Source organism: Octodon degus, unplaced genomic scaffold (assembly GCF_000260255.1).
Source record: "Octodon degus isolate 3935 unplaced genomic scaffold, OctDeg1.0 scaffold00021, whole genome shotgun sequence".
In the NCBI taxonomy this organism is placed as follows: Eukaryota; Metazoa; Chordata; class Mammalia; order Rodentia; family Octodontidae; genus Octodon; species Octodon degus.
This window is the reverse complement of record NW_004524597.1, coordinates 695,634-715,808: the sequence shown is the minus strand read 5'-3', so window position 1 is coordinate 715,808 and position 20,175 is coordinate 695,634. Positions and strand designations below refer to the sequence as shown.

The 20,175-nt window shown below is 44.5% G+C and overlaps 1 protein-coding gene across 9 annotated transcripts in view; it reads left to right on the top strand.

The window, feature by feature from the left end:
• Positions 1 to 20,175, top strand: part of Clec16a (C-type lectin domain containing 16A) — a 235,044-nt gene that overhangs the window by 91,049 nt on the left and 123,820 nt on the right. For 5 of the 9 annotated variants that reach the window (XM_023711467.1, XM_023711470.1, XM_023711469.1 and 2 more), the window contains 5 exons: positions 920 to 1,042; positions 3,326 to 3,435; positions 4,285 to 4,329; positions 8,018 to 8,068; positions 10,288 to 10,416. In XM_023711467.1, coding sequence (XP_023567235.1) covers positions 920 to 1,042; positions 3,326 to 3,435; positions 4,285 to 4,329; positions 8,018 to 8,068; positions 10,288 to 10,416 — 458 coding nt within the window. Of the gene's footprint in view, positions 1 to 919; positions 1,043 to 3,325; positions 3,436 to 4,284; positions 4,330 to 8,017; positions 8,069 to 10,287; positions 10,417 to 19,048; positions 19,085 to 20,175 lie in introns of all 9 variants that reach the window. The other 4 variants (XM_023711465.1, XM_023711468.1, XM_023711464.1 and 1 more) reach the window with 1 other exon arrangement.

Sequence of the window (20,175 nt, the reverse complement as noted above, 5' to 3'; positions counted from 1 at the left end):
TTCACAGGAAAGACTTTTGAATTTTCAATGGTGGAAAAATGATTCCTTGGTAATAGATCTGCTCTCCTGGTTTCATTGTGTATCCACCTGTCTGTACTGAAGTGTAGCTTAGTCCCTTTCTGCTCATGCCAACCTCAGCAGGGGCAGGGTGGTGTCTTCCCCACCCAGCTGGGGACCTAGTACCCTGGAGTGTATTTTTAGCTGATGGGTTGTTTTGAGACAAGGCCTCACTATGTAGTTCATGCTAGCCTTGAACTCCCAGGCTGGGCTTCAGCCCTCCTGCCCAAGCCTCCTGAGTGCTGAGATTATAGGCATATACCACCACACCTGTCTCCCTTGAGTGTGTCTTAAGGGTGTAACCCAGCTCTTTGACTTTGGTGTTATGAATTTGAAGGTCTGAATGAGGTCTTGTATGTCTGGTTTGTTTCTCTAGGCCTTTCTTTTTCCAAGTGTGAATGTGCCTAACACACACGTAGCCTCCGGTGGCATACAGACCTGGAACTATTTCCTCTTAATGTCTAGGACTGTGATGGTGAACTTTTATAGAGACTGAATGCCGAACTATAATTCAAAACTCATTTATTTATCACAAAGTACCAACACTGCAACTAAACTTAATGCTAAGGTTTTAGTTTAGAAAAAAACAGCTTGTTAACATCTTTTGCCTTAAAAGAAAAACACAATAGCACATGTGTCATAGGTTCTCCACCACTGGTCCAGAAGGATGTTACCATTTGATGCTAGGCTGTCCTCAACATTAAGTGCCTGCCAGTCTCTTTTTAAGCAAGGTAGAGCATCCCTGGGGCCACAAAGACAGACTGTCAAGTGCTGAGGAAATCTTGCTCTACACGCCTTTCCGGAGGGGGCCAGGTATCCCAGTGAGGCACTTGTGCTCACCTCTTCTGTGTTTTCATTCCAGGCATAGATCCTGAGAAACTGGAGCGGATCCAGCTGCCAGTACCAAATGTGGCTGAGAAGACCACCTACAACCATCTACTGGCTGAAAGACTCATTAGGATCATGAACAATGCTGCCCAGCCAGGTGCCAGCCTGGGGGCCTTGTCTGTCAGAGAGACTGGGTCCCTAAATTGTACCACCACTTCAGGGTTCTGGACTTGGCCTTTCTAAGAATCCAAGCAAATCTCACTTATTCCCCCTTCCATGTTCTGGTCACCAGTACTATAACTGTGTCTTTTTCTGAGTCACTTCATCCTCTACCCCTGAAACCATCTCTTCTGCTCCATACCAGCCCTCTCTTGCCAGGTTTTACAGTGTCAGAAGCCCTTCTCTCTGGGTGAGCCAGTGGGAATAGGGAATAGTGGAAATCACATACCTCTCCCTTTAGGCAGCAACAAGAGTCCTTGAGGGGAACAGTGTCATACAAGGTCAGATTTGACTGACTGGGCCAGCAAAGAGGATTGGCACAGGGACAGGTAGAGTAAGACTGCTCCAGAGGCACACTGACCCAGCAAGGCCCAGCAGTGATCAGACGCTGTTAGTCATGGGGCCAGAAGGTCACTGAGAGAAGGCCAGTCAGCATTTTCCAGGGAGGTTCCTGTGGTTTATATGCTTAAGAAGGCCTATTTTGTGTGCATGTAGCTTTTCAATTTTAAGCATATATTCGTTCTTCTCATCTGTTTCCTTCTGACTTTCAGAACATTAACAAAGGGTAAGCAGGGAGTTGTGTGGGGTTTTCCTCAGGGGCTCATCCTCATCCCTGATGTATCCATCCATGCTTGGAGGCAAGGTCTGGAGACTCCGCTTCTCTGGCTTTTTTCTTGCCAACATCTTGCCTCGAAATAAGCTTAAAGACTCATGGGGAGGTTTGCATAAGAGCAGTTGTTGTTTGAGCAGTTGCAGATTCTTCTATAAGAGGTGGCAGCTAGAGCTTTGGCATGCAGAGCACCTGAGGTCTGCCATTCCCCCCACTGCGAGGCTCTAGGCAAATCATTGCATTTTCTTTAGTATCAGTGTTTAGAGGCACCGATTGCGATGAGTTTTTATAGAGGTCTCTTGAGAAGGAAGGTGCACATAAAGCACCTGGCACAATGCCTGGCTCACAGCAGGTTAGCATAGCAAGTCGTGTTAGTCAGAACTTCATTACAGTTAATAGAGACCCACCTTAGACTACTGTAAACAGTTCAAGCAGAAACAAAGCTATGTTGGCTGTCAGGGTCTGGCCTGAGGCACAGCTAGATTTAGAGGCTCAAATGTTTTCAAGACTGTGTTTGGATTGTGCTACCTTCTGAGTTGGCAAGGTAAACGTCTAGCAGCTCCAGCTGTGCTTTGCACATGCTCTGTGGCAGACACTTTGGAAGGGAGATCCCAAAGCTCTATTTGCAGAATATTTTATGGAGATTGAGAACACTGGCCAGGTAAGGAGTTGGCTATAGTAGATTACAGTGCATGTGCCCCATGAGACTCACCAGTGTTTCTGTTTTCTCTGTGTCCAATGAAAGGACAGACTTTCTTGCCCAGCAATTCCCAGTTCCAGCCAGCCACAGACTTGAACCTCACTAGTCCTGGCTGACTCCTCACCAGACCTCACCTAATCACTGCCACCCTAGGAATGTAACACCCTGCGCAACCTGGGTGATGTGCCTTCTTTAGAAGGGGGTTAGTGCCACCCAAATCACATGGCCTAGGGTGTTGCTGGGTGTTCTTTAGAGGAAAGATTGGTGTCGTTCCTGAAGATAGGGAAAGAGTGCTAGACAGAAACAGCAGTGGCACACAGGGAGCTACTTCCCAGGCCTTTGCAACACTTAGCCTCTTTTTTTAACCTCTTCACTCCCTGATAAAGGGACCTTAGAGACCTATTTGATATGCCTCAGTGACACAGTATCTGACATTGACAACTAGGAGGAGAGATTATTTGGGTTTCAGTCCATAGTTGAGTGGCTTCAAGGCAGAAAAGGTGTGCTAGCAAGGGCTGGAGAGCAAAACGGCTCAAGTCATGGCAGCCAGGAAGCAGAGCGAAAGAGCCTAGAAGGGAGACAGACCCTTCCAGGTCCTATCCCAAGTGACCTGCTCCTTCTCACCAGACCCCACCTCCTGACAGCAGGTCAGCCCTATCACCCACTTGATTTAGTTACCTTCCAAAAGCCCCATCTGTGAGCACATGCTCCCTTTGGGGTACATCCTTGATCTAAATCATTATATGATATAAGCAGCTATGTTGAGAACACTGAATGCTAATAGACTTGGAAGGGGGTTGGCATATGGGGCTCCCCCTTTCATGCCTGTTAGCCTCACATAGGAAACCCAGAGCCTGTGTTCTAGGGCCCTGCTCCTGGGGCTGCAAGGCTGACCCTGCTGTGTTCCACAGATGGGAAGATCCGCCTGGCCACTCTGGAGTTGAGCTGCCTGCTCCTGAAGCAGCAAGTCCTGACCAGCTCTGGCTGTATCATAAAGGACGTGCACCTGGCCTGCCTGGAGGTGAGGCCTCCCCTCTCCTCATTCCCATGGGCCCAGGACAGTGGAAGAGCTCAGGAGGGAAGCCAGATAGGAGCCTAGTCCAGAAAGAAGCTCCTTTCAACCAAGACTCCCTTGAAGGGTCAATCTACTTACTCTTTACATTTTAGTAGCATGTTATAATTATTTGGTTCTGTGTTTGCTCCCAGGATTTGAAAGTTATTCCTTTTTTATTATGAAACTTTCATACATAAACATACACATTATTTATGATTTCTGTACTAAAATATACATTAAGTTTTGATAGCTTCTATTGTCCCCCTGTACATCCTTGTTTTTAAAGAAAATTTAGGAAGGAGATACAAAGTAACAAGTATAGTGCATTCTTAGGTGTGGGTATGCAGGTACATTCTCACATATATGCATACACACACTTACAAAAGAACTCTGGGGCTGGTGAGTTAGCTCAGTGGTCTAAAGCACCTGCTTAGGCAAGCTTAGGCAAGTACAGGGACCACAGTTCAATCCCTGGTACCACATGCTGTGTCAACCCTGCCCCTAGGGCGGGGTGAGCCAGCCACAAAAAACAAAACTGTATTTTGTAAAAGGGGAGTCATAATGGCCATAACTTACTGACCCACATGCACACACTTAATTGTACATTAACAAGCTTCACATGTTATCACATTGAATTACTGCCTTCTGTCAATTTGCATTTTGAGTTCTGCCTCTCACCCTTCTTCCCTCTCTAAGAATCATTTTATATATTAAGGAATATCAGTCAAATGTCTGTTTTACATGCACTCTGTTTGCAGAATTGGTAATGAACCTGACCTGCTTGCCTCAATAAGACCATGCTCTTTCTTTTAACAGGGTGCAAAAGAAGAGAGTGTCCACCTGGTGCGGCATTTCTATAAGGTGACTTTCAGTGTGGGTGTCTTGTAGGAAGCGGGTAATAGGTTAAATGCCTTCAGTATTCTTTGTACCTGTGATCACTAAATGAAAACGCTTGATTTCATAGTCTCAGAGCAATGACCTCTGAGCTCCCACCCCAGTACTGAGTATTATTGCTCTGGGGCATTTGTACCCATTTGTTTTATTTTTTTATTTTGAGACAGCTAATGGTGTTTGAATTTTTCATACTATCTTATTGGTCAAACTTTTGAGAACTCCTAGTTTATGACAGTTTAGCAATTACTTATGAGTATTTATGAATTTCTATGTGAATCACAAATCATATACATATAAATAAATAATACCTGATGAACTTATGTTCATAAGTTACATATACTAATACATCTAAAATTATTTATGACTGATTTATGATTTTATGTATATTAGTTATATACATTTTTATATATGTATATTAGTTATACACATATGTACTAAGAACGTCTAAACTTTTATATTAGGTTTAGGGAGATTTTATAAAGTACCACCATGATTTTAAAATATCTGTGTCTGTGTATATGTGTGTCAGTTTTTTTGGATTTGTTCATTTGTTTGGTATGGTTCTAAGAATCAAACCCAGGGCCTGGCACATGCTAGGCAAGCATTCAACCACTGAGGCACACTCTCATCCCAGTTCTGCTTAGGTCTTATCTTAAGGCATATGTCTATTAGGGCTGCTGTAACAAAATACCATCAGCTGGGTGGCTGACAAGCAATGGAGCTTTATTTCTCATAATTCTGGACACTGGGATATCCCAGACCAAGGCAGACCCAGTCTCTGGGGAGAGGGCCTGCTTTCTTGAGGATGGTGTCTTTGTCCTGTGTTTCCACATGGTGGAAAGGGGCAGATAGGCTCTGGGGTCTCTTTTGTAAGGTCATCCTTATGATCTAGTCACCTCTAAAAGGCCCTACATCCTAACACCATCACCCTGGGACTGGGATTTTGACATACAAATTTTGGGGAGATGTAAACATTCAGACTTTACCCTTAGGCAAGGCTTATCATTGTCAGCCATGCTGGATTAATGTTTGTCAGACAGTCCTAGTAATTTTCTGAGTTTTGGTTTCCATAGCAGAGCTCCTCAGATCTTACTAGCAATGGTTCCCCCATAAAGAGCTAATGCAGGTCCTCCTGGGCAGGGGAAAGGTGTCATTGTTGCCATTTTCTGTTGTTCACCTATGCTTTCATTATTTGTATTCTTTTTAAACTGCTATTTCTTTACAGGAGGCTTTTAAGCCACAATCCATTATTGTCAATGTTTGTTAAGGTAAAACCAGGTCCTATAATCTGGGAATCTACTTCAACAGGTTCTGTAGACCCCATGTCCAGACAAGGTGGCTTCCTATGGGCCTCCCGTGCCCTGGGGAAGAAATCCTAGTTTGACCTTTAAGGGAGAATATAGCCCTGCTAGCAAGTGCAGAACAAAGTAGAAACTGTGTAGTTGAGTTGGTTGTCTTTGACTCTCTTTCCAGGATTGCTGCCCTAAGTTTTATTCTCCCCCAAAGCTTTTGGGTTGCAAAAACAGAAAGACATAGAGGGAAGCATTTTTTCTGAAGGTGATTTTCTTCTATTAATTAAAAGAGAGGTGTATTTGAATTTTGGTTCCTTTCTCCCATCCAGATTTCTCTTTTATCCTGTTATTATAGGCAGCTAAGTTAGATAGAAGTTAATAGGCAGTCAGACAGGGACAGGCCCTCAAGACAGCCCATGCAAAAAGACAAGAGCACACCAAAAGTGTGGATGGTACACATCTGTTGAAGGTCAGCCTCAAGATAAAGAAACAATGACCAGGCCTTCAAGCCTCCCTGAGGACTAAAAGATAACCTGAGTGTGTGCTGTGATTGGTATCACCTAGTTCCATAAAATTCAGATGGATATAAGTCACTCGGCTAGGTGATCAGAGCATCTGGACTCATCTCTTCCCCACAGTGAATTTGTGCTTTCCATGTACCCTTGCTACTTGACTCGCTTCCCAATTGGGTCAATATTAGCTAAGCAGTTATACTAGTAGTTCTATAGGTTGATTGTAGTTTGACCCACATCGTACCTACATTTTAAATTTGCTGTATAAATTACCCCTGGCAAAGGGTCTCAGTGGCAATCCATTTTGGGGACCCCCTTCTGTCTCTCAGGAGCTATCTTTCAGTCTTTTCTGTGCTTAACCTCTGTTGTCCTTTGGGATTCAGTCTTCACTTTCAAGGAACACAAACAGCATATCTGACATCTCGCAGGTTGGGAGTTATATTTCTCCTATATCAATCACTATAACACCTACAGATGTTCTTGAGGGTTGTCAGTTTTTTGGTGCTCCTTTTACCATGCAAAAAACTTCAAGTTCATATGTAGTTCTAACAAGTGGAAAAATATAAGAGACCTCTGATCTGTGCCTTTTCCCACCCTGACTGTGTGTGTATCCCATGATAAGAGGCAGGATAGTCCTAACAATCATTGTCTAGCGGAGCTGCCTGTGATCTTGCACACTGACAGTTCTCCAGCCTGACTGAGCAGCCGGCTCTGCACTCTGCATTTTATGTACTTCACCTTTAATTCACTTCACCATTACAATGAATGACCCAACAACATGGCTGAATCTTTCTTGTTTTCTTTTTGTTTTCCCATCCTTGCAGTAAAACAGAGACTCTTGAAGTAGGCTGGGAAATGGTCCCAGGTTTATATATTGCAGACCCAAGTTCCTACCCCAAGCTCTGTTCTGAAGGACAGCTCCTGGGCAGAGCCTTAGCCTGAAGACCTACAAGGCCCCAAGAGCTTGTCTCAAAAGCAAATGGAAAGAACCATGTAATTTTAGCTTTAAGCATTCTTAATTATACTCTTCTTCCCAGAAATGTAGAACTTCGCATTTTTTAACATGGTGACTTAGCTAGGATTTCTTATATCTCCTGTCATTATCACAAGTACTTAAGTCTTTTTTTGTACTGGGACTTAAAACTGAGACTTTTAAATTTTTAATTTGAGACAGGGTCTTGCTATTGTTAACTCATCAAATTTCCCAGGCTAGGCTTGAACTTTTGATCCTCCTGCCTCGGCCTCCCAGAGTGCAGAGATTACAGACATGCTTTCTAATTAATTGCTTTGAAAGAAGAGCTCTAACTCAACATTTTTTAAGAAAGAAAAAGGTTTTGAATAGTGCAATTTGAGATTTGATCTTTCATTTGAATATGTGTACATGTTCACTTGTGTATTTTATATCCTGATGATTTATAAGAGACCACTGACAAAAAACAGATGGTCTGTAAAGATGAGAGCTAGAGTTTGTAATTCTGTGTTTATGGGGGAAAATATAAATCTTAATGGCTGGCCAAATAGCTCAGTGGATTAAAATGCCTACAAGCAGGCTTAGGAGCCCGGGGTTCCATCCCTGGGCCTGCTGTGCCAGCCCCGCCCCCTGGGGCACACTGAGACAGCAATTGAGACTGGGTGTGGTGGTGTGCACCTGTAATACCAGCACTTGGGAGGCTGTAAACAGGGATCACTACAAGTCTGCTCTAGTAGTGAGACCCTAAACACCCTGTAGACTCTTCCCTAAAATACAGGGAGAGGGGGAAATCTAGATAGATAGATAGATAGATAGATAGATAGATAGATAGATAGATAGATAGATGGATGTATCTTTTCCTCTATTCCTTTCTTTTTAAGGGGGAAGAAATTTTTTTGGACATGTTTGAAGATGAGTACAGGAGCATGACAGTAAGTAAGGGCCCGGGACTCACCTGAACTGACAAGTACCTGTGTGCCTGCCAGACCCACATGGCCTCTGTCTTTCTGGGGCCTCCTGATGAGCGGCAAAGAGTCTTTGGATCCCATCACCAGTAAAATTCCAGGTTACTTCACTCTCCCTGCACTGTGTCTGTAAGATGGGTCAGAAAGATTCCCTGTGGCTTGAATGATCCTGGCGAGGGTATCTTTTAGCTAAGGACTTGCTCCAGGCCCGGAGTGTAAAGCACATTGTATATATTAAATTGTTTCATCTTCATACCAACTGAAGGCTAATGGCATTGCCTTCTTTTTGCTGATGAGGAAACTGGAAGTGAGAGTTCAATTAATGTCCCCAAATCTGTCCCAGCTTTTTGTGGCAGAGTGAGGCTTCCAGAGCAAAGCATCTTGCCTCCCAGCCCTCTGCCCTGCTCCCTGCCTGGCGCTGCCTCCTTCCTTGCTGCTGTAGCAGAAGGTGCCAGTGCTGCAGCAGCACCGTCCTCCTCCCCCAGCAGGTGATAGGCCCAGAAGATCAGGGCTTTCTGACTTGTTCCCAATCAATCTGCATCTCCTGTACCTAACGCCAAATGGGTACTCAATAAATAGATAATAAATTGTCCTTGCATGGACATTACTCACCAAAGTATGAAGTAATTTGGGACATTTATAATGAACCTAAACATTTAAAGTGCTAAAAAGAAAAAGGCAGGCAACTCAGCTAAGTGGCTACCTGGCTTCCTAGCCTGCCCATGGGGGTCTGGAGTCCAGACCCCTTACCATATCTCTGTCACTGTGCACCTGATGCCTGTGTGGAGGCTTTTGCAGGCTCCACAGTCTGCAGTGGCCAGGCATCCTTGTGGCATGTATGCTGCTGTAACTGTACCTCGCTGCCTTTGATGTGCTCAGCCCCCTAACATCGCTAGCTCTTTAGAAGGTAGCTTAGACTTCTGCTCGTCAGACTATTAGTCAGAGTGCAGTGGATTAGGGGTTATTTGCCATTTTATTCCCCCACCTCCCTTATGCAATGTGGTCCTCCCAGCTTGATTTTCTCTTTGGAAATGTAGCATTCACATGTCATTTGTGATGTGGAGAAGCTCAGGCTCCTAAACCCCCTGCTCTTGCTTTTGTTTGTTTACTAATTATGTGACAGGTTGCTTAAATTCTGAGCCTTGATTTTTTTTTTTTTTTTTTTTTTTTTAACCTGTACGTTGAGCTCCACTCCACTTTGCTGCCCAGGGTGGATGTGAAATACCCAGTGAGATGACTTGAGCAAAGTCCATGTGTAAAAAATATAATTTGTTTCTTCTCCCTCCTACCCTACAAAAACTTTCCTGTTTTTTTTTTTTTTTTGTTTGTTTGTTTTTTATTAAAATTCTTTTTTTTTGGCGGAACCGAGGATTGAACTCAGGCCCTTGCGCTTGCCAGGGAAGCGCTTATTCCACTGAGCCATCTCCCAGGCCCCTTGTTTGTTTTAATCAAATGTTTGTGGTGTGTCCTGCCCAGTGCCTGATGTTCTACAGAAATACAAAGGTGACATACCCCAGACCAAGCAGCTGAAGGCAGTCTTCAGCTCAGTCCCTAAGAAATCAGCCTCTGAGAAAATGAGGTGGAGACAGTTCCTAAAGTGCTGCTGGAGATGCGTCACTGAAGGCAAACCTTGGCATCTGATACTTCCCTTGCTTGCCTTAGTGCCCCCAGTATGGCGCTAAAAGTATGTGCACACAGCATCCATCTCCCCCATGGAAGGCTGCCAGCGGCTCCCTAGGAAGGTTATAAAGAACGGGGGAGTAAAGCAGAGGGGACTGAGCCAAAGGGAAAGGCTGATGGGGTGCTGCTGAAAGGTGCCAAGAGGGGGTTGAAACAGAAATGGGGCTCTGCCACCCCTGCTGAGAAACAGGGATTGAGGCAGCAGACCTCAAGCCTTTGGCAGCAAGTACTTAAGTGTAAGTGTCCACAAGGAAAAGGCAGGCAACCTATGCTAATTGGCTTTGTGGCCCTCTGGCTTCATAAGGAAAAAGTATGCAATTTAGAAAGCAAAAAAGGATTATTACTCCCACTTATGGCAGGCCTGAAGCTTGGTCCCATTCTAAGCCCAGGCTGACAACACTCCCTGATGAGTGGGTGAGGGTGGGGGCCTGGGTTCCCTGCCCCTATGCCCTCTTCCACCTCAAGGGAAGGACCTTCGGTGAGATTTCCTGTGGTGTCTCTCCTAGATGAAGCCCATGAATGTGGAATATCTCATGATGGATGCCTCCATCCTGCTGCCTCCAACAGGCACACCACTGACGGGCATCGACTTTGTGAAGCGGCTGCCCTGTGGTGACGTGGAGAAGACCCGGCGGGTGAGTGAGGGCCAGACTTATCTCTCCCAGGAAGCCATTTGTCACATCTCTTCAAGCCAGTGAGGAAGGGGCCGTAGGTCAAAATCTGGAGCCTGTCTCCAGCCCAGCTATTAAGGGGAGCACTCCTCACCCACATACTTGCCACCCTTTAGCAAGTGGAGGCTAGAATTCCATTGTACAGGCACCATTGTGGCTGCAGATAGGCCACATTCACAGTGCAGAGGAAAGCTTGAGTCCTGAGCCCGGGGAGTGGAAGCCAGGAGACAGGACTTCTATGAACGGAAGGCAGAGCACAGAGCAGCCAGTGTAGGTGAAGTTGGTGTGAAATCTAAGCCCTGAGATCGCACGACCCCCAGAGATGGCGTGATGTTAAGTATCTAGCTCATCTTGGGGCTAGGCACACGCAAGTGAAATTGTGAATCTTACCAGCCTATGAGAGAAACAAGTGTGAAGAGCAGAGAGTTCTTAGAAACAGCTGGAGCAGGCACTTCCCTTATCAGTGTTTTTGCTGAAGCGAGTGCTCTAGGAAGCGGTCTCAGTTGGGCTATTCACGGTATTTTATCTCCTTTGTAAGATCATGGTTTCTTTCTTAGAAAGCACCACAGCCTTTTCCTAGAAAATCATTCCCTAGAGATGTGAATATCAGTGGATAATTTAGAGGAATTGATTGTACGCAGTTCTCATTATCAGCCCACATCTTGTGAGTTAATCTGTGTGCTAGAATGGAAGAGGTGTTTCACTTTGGGATTTTGGAAAGCAGGAGTGACCTGCTGGGTGACCTCAGACAAGAGGAATCTGCAACCTCCTTCCACCCAGCTGACATTTTTGCCTCGACAGCAGGGAGTGAGGTACAGAGGAAGTGGGACCCACATGTCTTGAGTCTATGCACATTCTCAGCTGTCTGCAAACCCACAGGCTCACCACAGGCCCACCCTGCCCAGCTGCTGCCACCTTCCTTCCACATGCTTCTTCAAGCACTGTCATCCCCACTGGCCAGACTCACAGTTTATTTGGGCAGTAGCATCTGTTTTTGGCATTTTTAGCTTTCACTGGAAGACTCGTTCTGAAAGGGGAGGAGCATGTTGATGACTCCTCTAACAAATTTGCTAACAAATTTGCCCTTTACTGCTTGGGCTAGGAAATATTCTCAGTGTGGTTCTGTGGTTCCAGCAGATCACCCACTGCTGGGCTTCAGTGTCCTGGGGCCAAAAGAGCTCTGCCGCAGATGCTTCAATTAAGCTCTGAGATACAGGTATATAGCCAAAACCTTGCCTTCATTTGGTTCTTGGTCATTAGCCTTTCTAATTATTCTGTAAATGAGTATTCTGTGCTATAAAGTGGCTCCCTTATATTTGTTCTTTGCAAGGGGTTTCCTTATTTACTTTCACAGCCTTGCACTATTGTGACATGTCACAGAGGAAGCATCTGAGAGGAAGGAGAGGTCAAGCAATTTGCTAGGAGTCACGCAGACTGTCAGGAGCCTGCCCACCCATTGGCCCAAGCAATGTGGCTTCCAGAGCCCAGTCCTTTAAGCATTCTGACCCCTTGCCTCTCACTGCAGCTGTCATATCTTCTAGCCCCTCCTGGGGCTGAACACAGGGATATTGAAAACACAACTCTTCCCTCAAGGAATTGGTCTAAAGGGCCAGAGGGGGAAAGATACCACAGTCTATTTACTCCATTGCCACTAATGTGGTGTGAGGGCAAATCCCTAATCCCAGAGGGAACAGGTACCAGAGAGGGTAGCCATTAAGTCAAGGCTGTGCAGGACTGGACTAGGCATTGAGAAAGGCAAAACCATGTTGTGTCATCACCAAACAGCCAGAGCAAAGTGGGAAGTCAGGAGTCCGGCAGGGGAGAGCCAGATCGTGGAACCTTGGAGCTGATGAGGACTTCGGCTGTTACCTCTTAACATTGTTTCATGACATCACACCTTGTTGAGTGAGGGCCAGTGCCTATCCATAGAGGAAAAATAGGAGAAATTAAGGGTACTGTATCAGGCATGTAATAGGAAACAGGTTGTATATTTACTCTAAGTAACTGTCTTCATCTACAGTGTTGAATATGCCTGCCTTTGCAGAGTTATTGTGTGGTCCTGAGGGAAGCCATGCACACTGAAGGCCATTGTCATTATAGTAGTAGTTCTTTTTCCCTTTGCCCCCACATAGTTGTAAGCTCTGGGCTATGCTGCCCATGGTTCTTGCCCCCAGTGGAATACATAGCCTAGATGGCTGGCTGCAGCGCAGATAGAGCTGTTGGGAGGGTACCTCAGTTTCTCTGGTGGCTCCTAATAAACCTTTGTGTGTCTAAGCAGTTTCCAAAATCAGCACTAGAGTCCCAGAGACTCTGAGTAATATAATGAAATAAAATAGGACAGGCCTCTTAAAGTAAAGTCATCCACTTTAGAAGAGCTTCCCTGCTGTGATTTCAAGAATCAGGGCCAGGGAGATGGCTCAGCCTCGGCGAGATAACTCAGCTCGCTAAGCGCCTGCTTTGACAAGCACAGGCACCAGGGGTTTGATTCCCAGTCCCACATGCCATGCTGACCCTGCCCCCAGGGCGCACTGAGCCAGAGTCTAGACATGGTGGCATATGCCTGTAATCCCAGTGCTGGGGAGGCTGAAAATAGGAGGATCACTACGAGACCGAGCTGTATAGTGAGACCTTGTACTAAATACATAAAATGAAAAAAAAAAAAAATGTGCTGGGCCAGCCAGGTAAGCTTAGCAGACTAAAGTACCTGCTTAGGCAGGCACAGGAACTAGGGATTGATTCCTGGAGTGCCATCCTGGCCCCGGCCCTGGGCACACTGAGAGAGCAACTGAGACTGGGTGTGGTCACACACACCTATAATCCAAGTACTTGGGAGGCTGGAAACAGGAGAATCACTATGAGTCCAATCTGTGTAGTGAGACCCTGTACTAAATACAAAAAAAAAAAAAGAAAGAAAGAAAGAAAGAAAGAAAGAAAGAAAGAAAAAGAATCAGGCCAACAAGGTGGTACACACCTGTAATCTCAGCATCACAGGAGGCTGAGACAGGAGAATCATGATTTGAAGTCCAAATCTACACAACTTAATGAGACCCTGCCTCAAACATATTCATTGGTAATGTAAACTGGTATAATCACTATGGGAATTAGTATGAAGATTCCTACTGAACCAGTACTGAAACTAAAAATTCCATTCAACCCAGCTATTCCCCTTCTTGATGTCTTCCCAAAAGAGTTAAAGTCATCATATTATAGTAATACCTATAAACATATTTATAGCAGTACTATTATCATACATATTTCAATCTTGAAAGCAGGATGTGTGTCCTTCAGCAGATGAATGGTTAAAAGAATGTGGTGTGCTACTCTGCCGCAAACAAGGATGCCCTTGAGTCATTTGTAGGAAACTGTGAAATTAAGTCAGACACACAAGCTTAAGTAGCCCACATTTTCTCTTACATGAGAGATCCAACATGTAAATAAAGAGCAAAATAAAAGATATATGATAGGAAGTAAGGAGATAGTTCTCTCTCAAATGGCAAGAAAACCCAGTGTTGGGGGAGGTGAAAAGAGAAGCAAGATGTGTTGTGTTAGATACATGTACTAAGTCCACACAAAGAATACCATAATGTGTTGCAACCATATACTAATAAAAATTTTTAAAATAAAAATTAAAAGCACTAGGCATTTTGCTTGGTGATAGAGAGCCCTGGTTTTAATCCTCAGTACCAAGAAAGAGACAGAGACGGAAAGAAAGGGTCTTAATTACTTTTCTCTCATTGCTGAGACAGAATACCCAACACCCAGAGTTAAATGGGAAAGAGTTTATTTAGTTCAGTTTATAGAGGTTTGAGTCCATAATCAGCTGGCTTCAAGGCAGGGTAGCACATGGCAGAGGGGCAACAGTATATAGCAGCAAAAGCAGCAAGAAAGAGCAAGACAAGCTTCTTTCTGTCCCTTATATTGTGTCCAGTCTATCAGAATTGGCAGTGCCAATCCAATCAGTGGGCTGATCCCCAGCAATTACCCACCCTTAATCCCAGAACCCTTTATCCCAGCATTGCACCATGAATCAATCATACTCTAGGATTAGCCACCTCAAAGAACCTCCATGGCTACATGAGGCTTTGAGGGGACATCTAGACACAAACCATAGCATTCCACCTCTAGCTGCTAAAGACTCATGCACATCCCTTTATGTAAAAAGGCATTTAGTCCATCTCCAAGAGTTGCCAAAATCCTGACGGATTCAGCATTGCTGAAAAGTCCAAGCCAAAAGTCTCCTCTGAGATTTAAGGCAAACTGTTAGCTATGAGCCCCTGTACAAATGAAAAGAAAGTTTAACACTTTCAACATTGAATGTTACAAAATAGACATTTCTATTCCGAAAGTTACAAACAGTAGGATACAAAGGAATGGGGCTAAAGCAAGTCCAAAATACATCAGGGAAAACATTAAGTCCGGTAGTTCCAGGTGCAGCATCTATGGCAAGATGTGTACTCCAGAGGACTTGGGTGGCTCCATTCCTATGCTATTGCTGGTGGTTATGGCTCCCATAGTTTCTCTCTTGGGCTGGCTCTGCTCCCTCCTTACAGTTTTCCTCAAAGGATCCATATTTTTGGCTTCCAAATTTCTGGGGTCTCCACTGCACCTTTGGCTTCCCACTCATAGTTTCACATACTGTCCTCTCATGGGCATTTGGCCTTCTTCTGAAATCTGGGTAGAAGCCTTCCTGACCTCACAACTTTTCCATTCTGCATATGCCTGAGATTAGCACTGTGTGGATGATGCCAGGGTCTGCTGCCACCAGGAGCAGTAGCCAGGCTTCCTTCTCTCTTAGCTATAGGAGTCAAGTGCCTGGATTGCTGAGCACTCTGAATCCAGTCACAAGGGAAAACTTTACTAGGTCACCCCCATTCTGGAATATGGTGCTGTGTGGCTTTCTTCTCAAAGGAATGTCTTTCACTTTTCAATTTTGAGGCTGCAAAGGGTGAAGTTCTGATGCTGTTTTTATGACTATAGGCCAACTTTTCTAGTCTCCTGTTCTCTCTTAGCAATCAGGCTCTTCTCTGTCTTCGCAGTCCATACATTTACTAGAGCAAAGTCACAGTGCTTCAAATCATTCTGCTGTGCTCTTTGTTTTTCATTCTCATCATAGATCTGGCTCAAAAGCCTTCAACAGCCTCAGCATTGGAGTGCCTTGAAATTTATTCTGCCTGATTCTTTAGTCCATCACCCTTAATCTCAGTCTCAGGCAGTCTCTGTACACAAGCGAAGTGCAGACAAACTTTCTGCCAAGCTGTAACACACATCATTTGAAGTCCAACAGCTAATACAGTCGTTCTTCTCAGAAGAAACCTTCTGAGCTTCATGTTTAAGGTTTCTGGTACTCTGAGGTATGACCAGACTCTCCCATATGGTATAGACTAAGGTGGCATTCCAACTCTGCATTTTTTAGGTGGCATCCCCAAAGCTTTTCAAACTTACCACAAGCCAGTCCTAAAGGTTCCTGAACCACATGGTCAGGTATAGTCACAGCAATGATCCCACTGATACAATTTGGTACAATTTCTATTTTAGTTAGGGTTTACAAGGAAATAGATTTAATACAAGACACACAATTTATAGGATTATTTTATAATATTCATCCAAAAAGTCAAATGCAGAAGTGTGCAAGAGAGCTCACAATGCACTAGAGACCCAACGAATCCAGCTAAGGGCCTGGATCCCATAGTAATATCCTCCATGAGTCTAGCTGGAGGCCTAAAGCCCATGCCAGTTTTTTTTGTTTGTTTGTTTGTTGTTTTTTTTTTTTGTGGTACTGGGGATTGAGCTCAGGACCCTGCACTTGCCAGGCAAGTGCTTATTCTACTGAACTATCTCCCCAGCCCAACCATGCCAATGTTTTATACAAATATATATCAAGGATCTGCACTAGGAAAGTTCAAAGATCAATGGTGGCAGTTAGAAAGTCTGTGCCAGCAGGATGAAGGATCTGTATTAGAGCCAGGAAACGATGTTCAGGGTAAGGGACCAGAGCTCCTCTGGAGAGAGATCCACAACCATCCTCAGCAACAGTGAGGGCACAGCTCCTTCAGTGATGAGAACGGTTGAGTTCATAACAGGAAAATCAGTGTGACAAGCTTCTCCAGGAGAATGAACAGCACACCATCTTCCCCTCTAGATCTCTTTTTATTCTATTGGCAACAATCCTCAGGTTGGCCTTCCATACCCAACTCCACACTGATTCAGTTCAGCTGGGTCTTGCAAGTTGGCCATTAGTTAATCTACCACAGAAAGAGACAGACAGGAAGGCTGGCTTCTGAAGAGGAGTTTTGACCTCTCAACTTTGTCCATTCCTACTGCAAGGCAGCTGTCTGGACTCTAGAAGCTTAGCTCCTCAAGCCCATTTCATAAGTTAGAATACAATGGAGTGCTGAGTTTAAGCTAAAGAAAGTATATGGCTTAGCAAGCGAATTGTGGCCTTAGGTGGTTTGTTTCAAGGTTTTTGCTTGTGTCCAGAGAACATTCCATTGTATCCATTTGGATTTTAAAGTTTTCTCCCCCTTCTCCCCCCCCCCCCTTGAGTAGGCCTTTAACTGCCAGATTAAAAAGTCTGGCATTTAAAAATCCTGAAGTAGACATTTAACATGTTTTGGGCTAGTCATTTTTAGAAGCTGTATCATTTTTTTCCTTAAAGACTTCTTAAAGAAGTCAAACAATTCTTACTGGTAACAACTCTTGACTTAACAAACTATTCATTCATACGTTTGTCAGAGATCTACTAGATTCCTGTGTTCCAGATACAGTACTGTGCATCAGGGTGCAGAAGGGACCAGGGCAGAGACCCCTGCTGTCTGGACCTTTTTTTTTTTTTTTTTTTTTTCACCCAGTGAGATAAGAGCACCAGGCAAATAAACAATCCCAGATGTGATAGCAGGCTACAGTTGGGCCTGGAAGCTGTGGCATGATATGACAGGGACAAAGGGTTCTGCTTTAGGTGGAGTGATCAGAGAAAGCTGCTCTGTAGTTACCTCTGAGCAGAAACCTGAAGGGTGAGAAGGATCCAGTCAGAGTGAAGGGAATATTTCCCACACAGGCTAAGCCATGCAGTCCTGAGATGCAAAGGAAGGTAGTGTGTGCAGGAGAATAAGAAGGGAGCCAGTGAAAGGAGCCAGTGAAGGGATAATGGAGGAAGTAGTAGGCTTGGCAGGCCTCAGGAAGGCATCTGGCTGTAAAGTTGCTTTTCCTTTTGTACATTATAAAGTACACCATTCTTTCAATGGACATATTTGTTGAGCCTTTTCTAGGTGCCAAGCACTGAGCAAAATGTAAGGCTAAAACAGTGAACAACTAATAAGAGTAAGACTAAACAGCAAGTCCCACTGTGCCACTTGAGCCTTGAGGGGAAGTTCATGTTGAGACAAAGAGATCCAATGAGAACACTCAGGCAGAACTCTGAACTTGAGCTAGACCCAATCCATTTGTGGGAGCAGAAGAAGGAGCTGGTTAAGAAACAGTACAAGTTCACCAGTCAGACCAACTGCAGGTCAAGACCCAACTCTAGCTGTGTGACTTAATCTCTTTGAGTTGGGAGTTCTCCTGCGTCTTGTCTCTCAGCTGTTGTCCCACAAGAGGTAAGAGTACAACTATGATATAGCAAGTCCAGTGCCTGACAGAACGTCAGAAGGTGCAGGCTCAACAGTGGTGAAGCACTCTAGCGTCTTAGGTGGGCAAGAAGATAGGTTCTTTAATCATCTAAAACTCCCAAAGCTTAGTGCTGGAGAAAAGAGAGTTAGGAGGAGGGCTATTAGTGAATATCAAAATCTAAATTTAAGCACTATAGTCACCTTAGAAGTCATTATGAAATAAATGTATTTATACTTGGTTTTATTTGTCCCCACATTCTATTCCCTATTCTCTTATAGACCACAGCAGTTTTTGTGCTTATTGCTACTAACTTTAAAGAAACAGAATATTTTACTTTACTTTTTGACCATGTGTTATACATTAAAGAAAATAAAGTAACATCTGAGCATTTTGAAAGTAAGAAAAAAGAAACTTCTCCTGCCGGCCCCACCCCCACCCCCTGTGGAGAATGAGACTGGGCATGGTGGTGCTCACCTCTAATCCCAGCACTGGGGAGGCTGAAAACAGGAGAATCACTACAAGTCCAATCTACGCAGTGAGACCCTGTAGACCCTGTCGACCCTGTACTAAATACATTAAAAAAAAGAAAAAGGAAAAAACAATTCTCAGTATTTCATCCCCCTAAACAAACAACTCTCAGATATTTTGTGTCTCCCATTTTTGTTTGCAAAGACATCTTGTCATATTGGCAGAGAGTACACCATAGTTTTGATTCACCCCTGCTTCCTCCCCACTTTCCCCCTCTCTTTACTGTGGCCCAATGCTGGCAATGAACCCCAGGCGTCATGTATTCTAGGCGAGCACCCTGCCCCTGAGCTGCATGATACAGTTTTAACAAGTCTGATTTCTTATGACTGCATAAAGGTTTCTCTGGTGACTTCTGCCACCATTTACTTTTAGTAGACATTTTGGTTGCCTCCACTGTTACATTATTTTCAACTGAACCACTTCATGAATACAATGTTTTCTTTCTTTTGAATTATTTCTTTAGGATAAGTTCCCAGACATGGAATTTCTGGTTCAAAGGGTATGAACGCTTTTTTGTGCCTCTCTGTGCATTGCCACATTACTTTCCAGTTAGGTTGTGCCATGCTAAACTGCTTTAGCACTCTTTAAGCTGACTGACTTTCACAACCATTTCCACACCCTAGTGTGCTTCTAACCTGGGTGACTATTGCCTGAACTGAGCAGCTTGCAAATGCAGCAGGGAAGTGGGAGGATGAGGACTGAACATTTGTGCCTGTGCCAGGATCAGCCTGAGGGGCCAGAGGACCGCCTTCCCATTTTATGCACCTTTGTGGTAGCTCCTGTGGTGCCCACATTTCCAGAGCACCAGCCTGGGCTCAAAGCAATCATGTACTCACCTGAGCCTCACCTAGAGCCTAGGTCTGTCTGACTCTAGAGCTACCCTCCTGCCCTCATTGGACTGGTCCCCAGAGACACTTACCCAGCCAGAGTGTGCTTCCAGACTCATGCAGGCAAGAAAACTGGAGACATCTCTTCTTTTATATTTGAGCTTGGTCAGCTGTTCCCAGACCCTTCCAAAGGTTAATCTCTTTTCCCAGGGTTAGCCTTCCTGGTAGTCTATGGAAGAATCTGAAAGAATAGTTATTTCTTTTTAGTAATACCTCTAAACTTGCATCTTTATTTAGCAAAGCAAACTAATAGTTAAAACCTGGATCCCAAAGCTTAAAGCTTTTGAAGATCCTCCATTGAATATGATTGCAAGAACACAGACCCAGAAAGTAGTTATTGAGTGGCCTGGGGCAGGCAACCTGACTTTTGGTTTCTCTGTGTAGAATGGGAACCACACAGGGTCATACAAGACCAGAATGAGATAGTACCACACAGACCTACACAGTCCCTGACAAGCCACAGGCAATCCAAAGACGCTCATCCTCTGGGTTTATCATCATTTTATAGACTTTGAGAATTGTAAGGCTGGTCACCATGCCTATCAGTGGTGACCCAGGAGGATGCACCTTGCTGTATGGGACTCTGCCTCTTCTGTTCATGGCCATGGGCTTCTTATGTGCTCCTCCTTCTCTTAGAGTGGGGTCAGAAATGAGGAAAATTATTAGGATTTTGTTTTGTGTGTTACATTCATCATATATATAT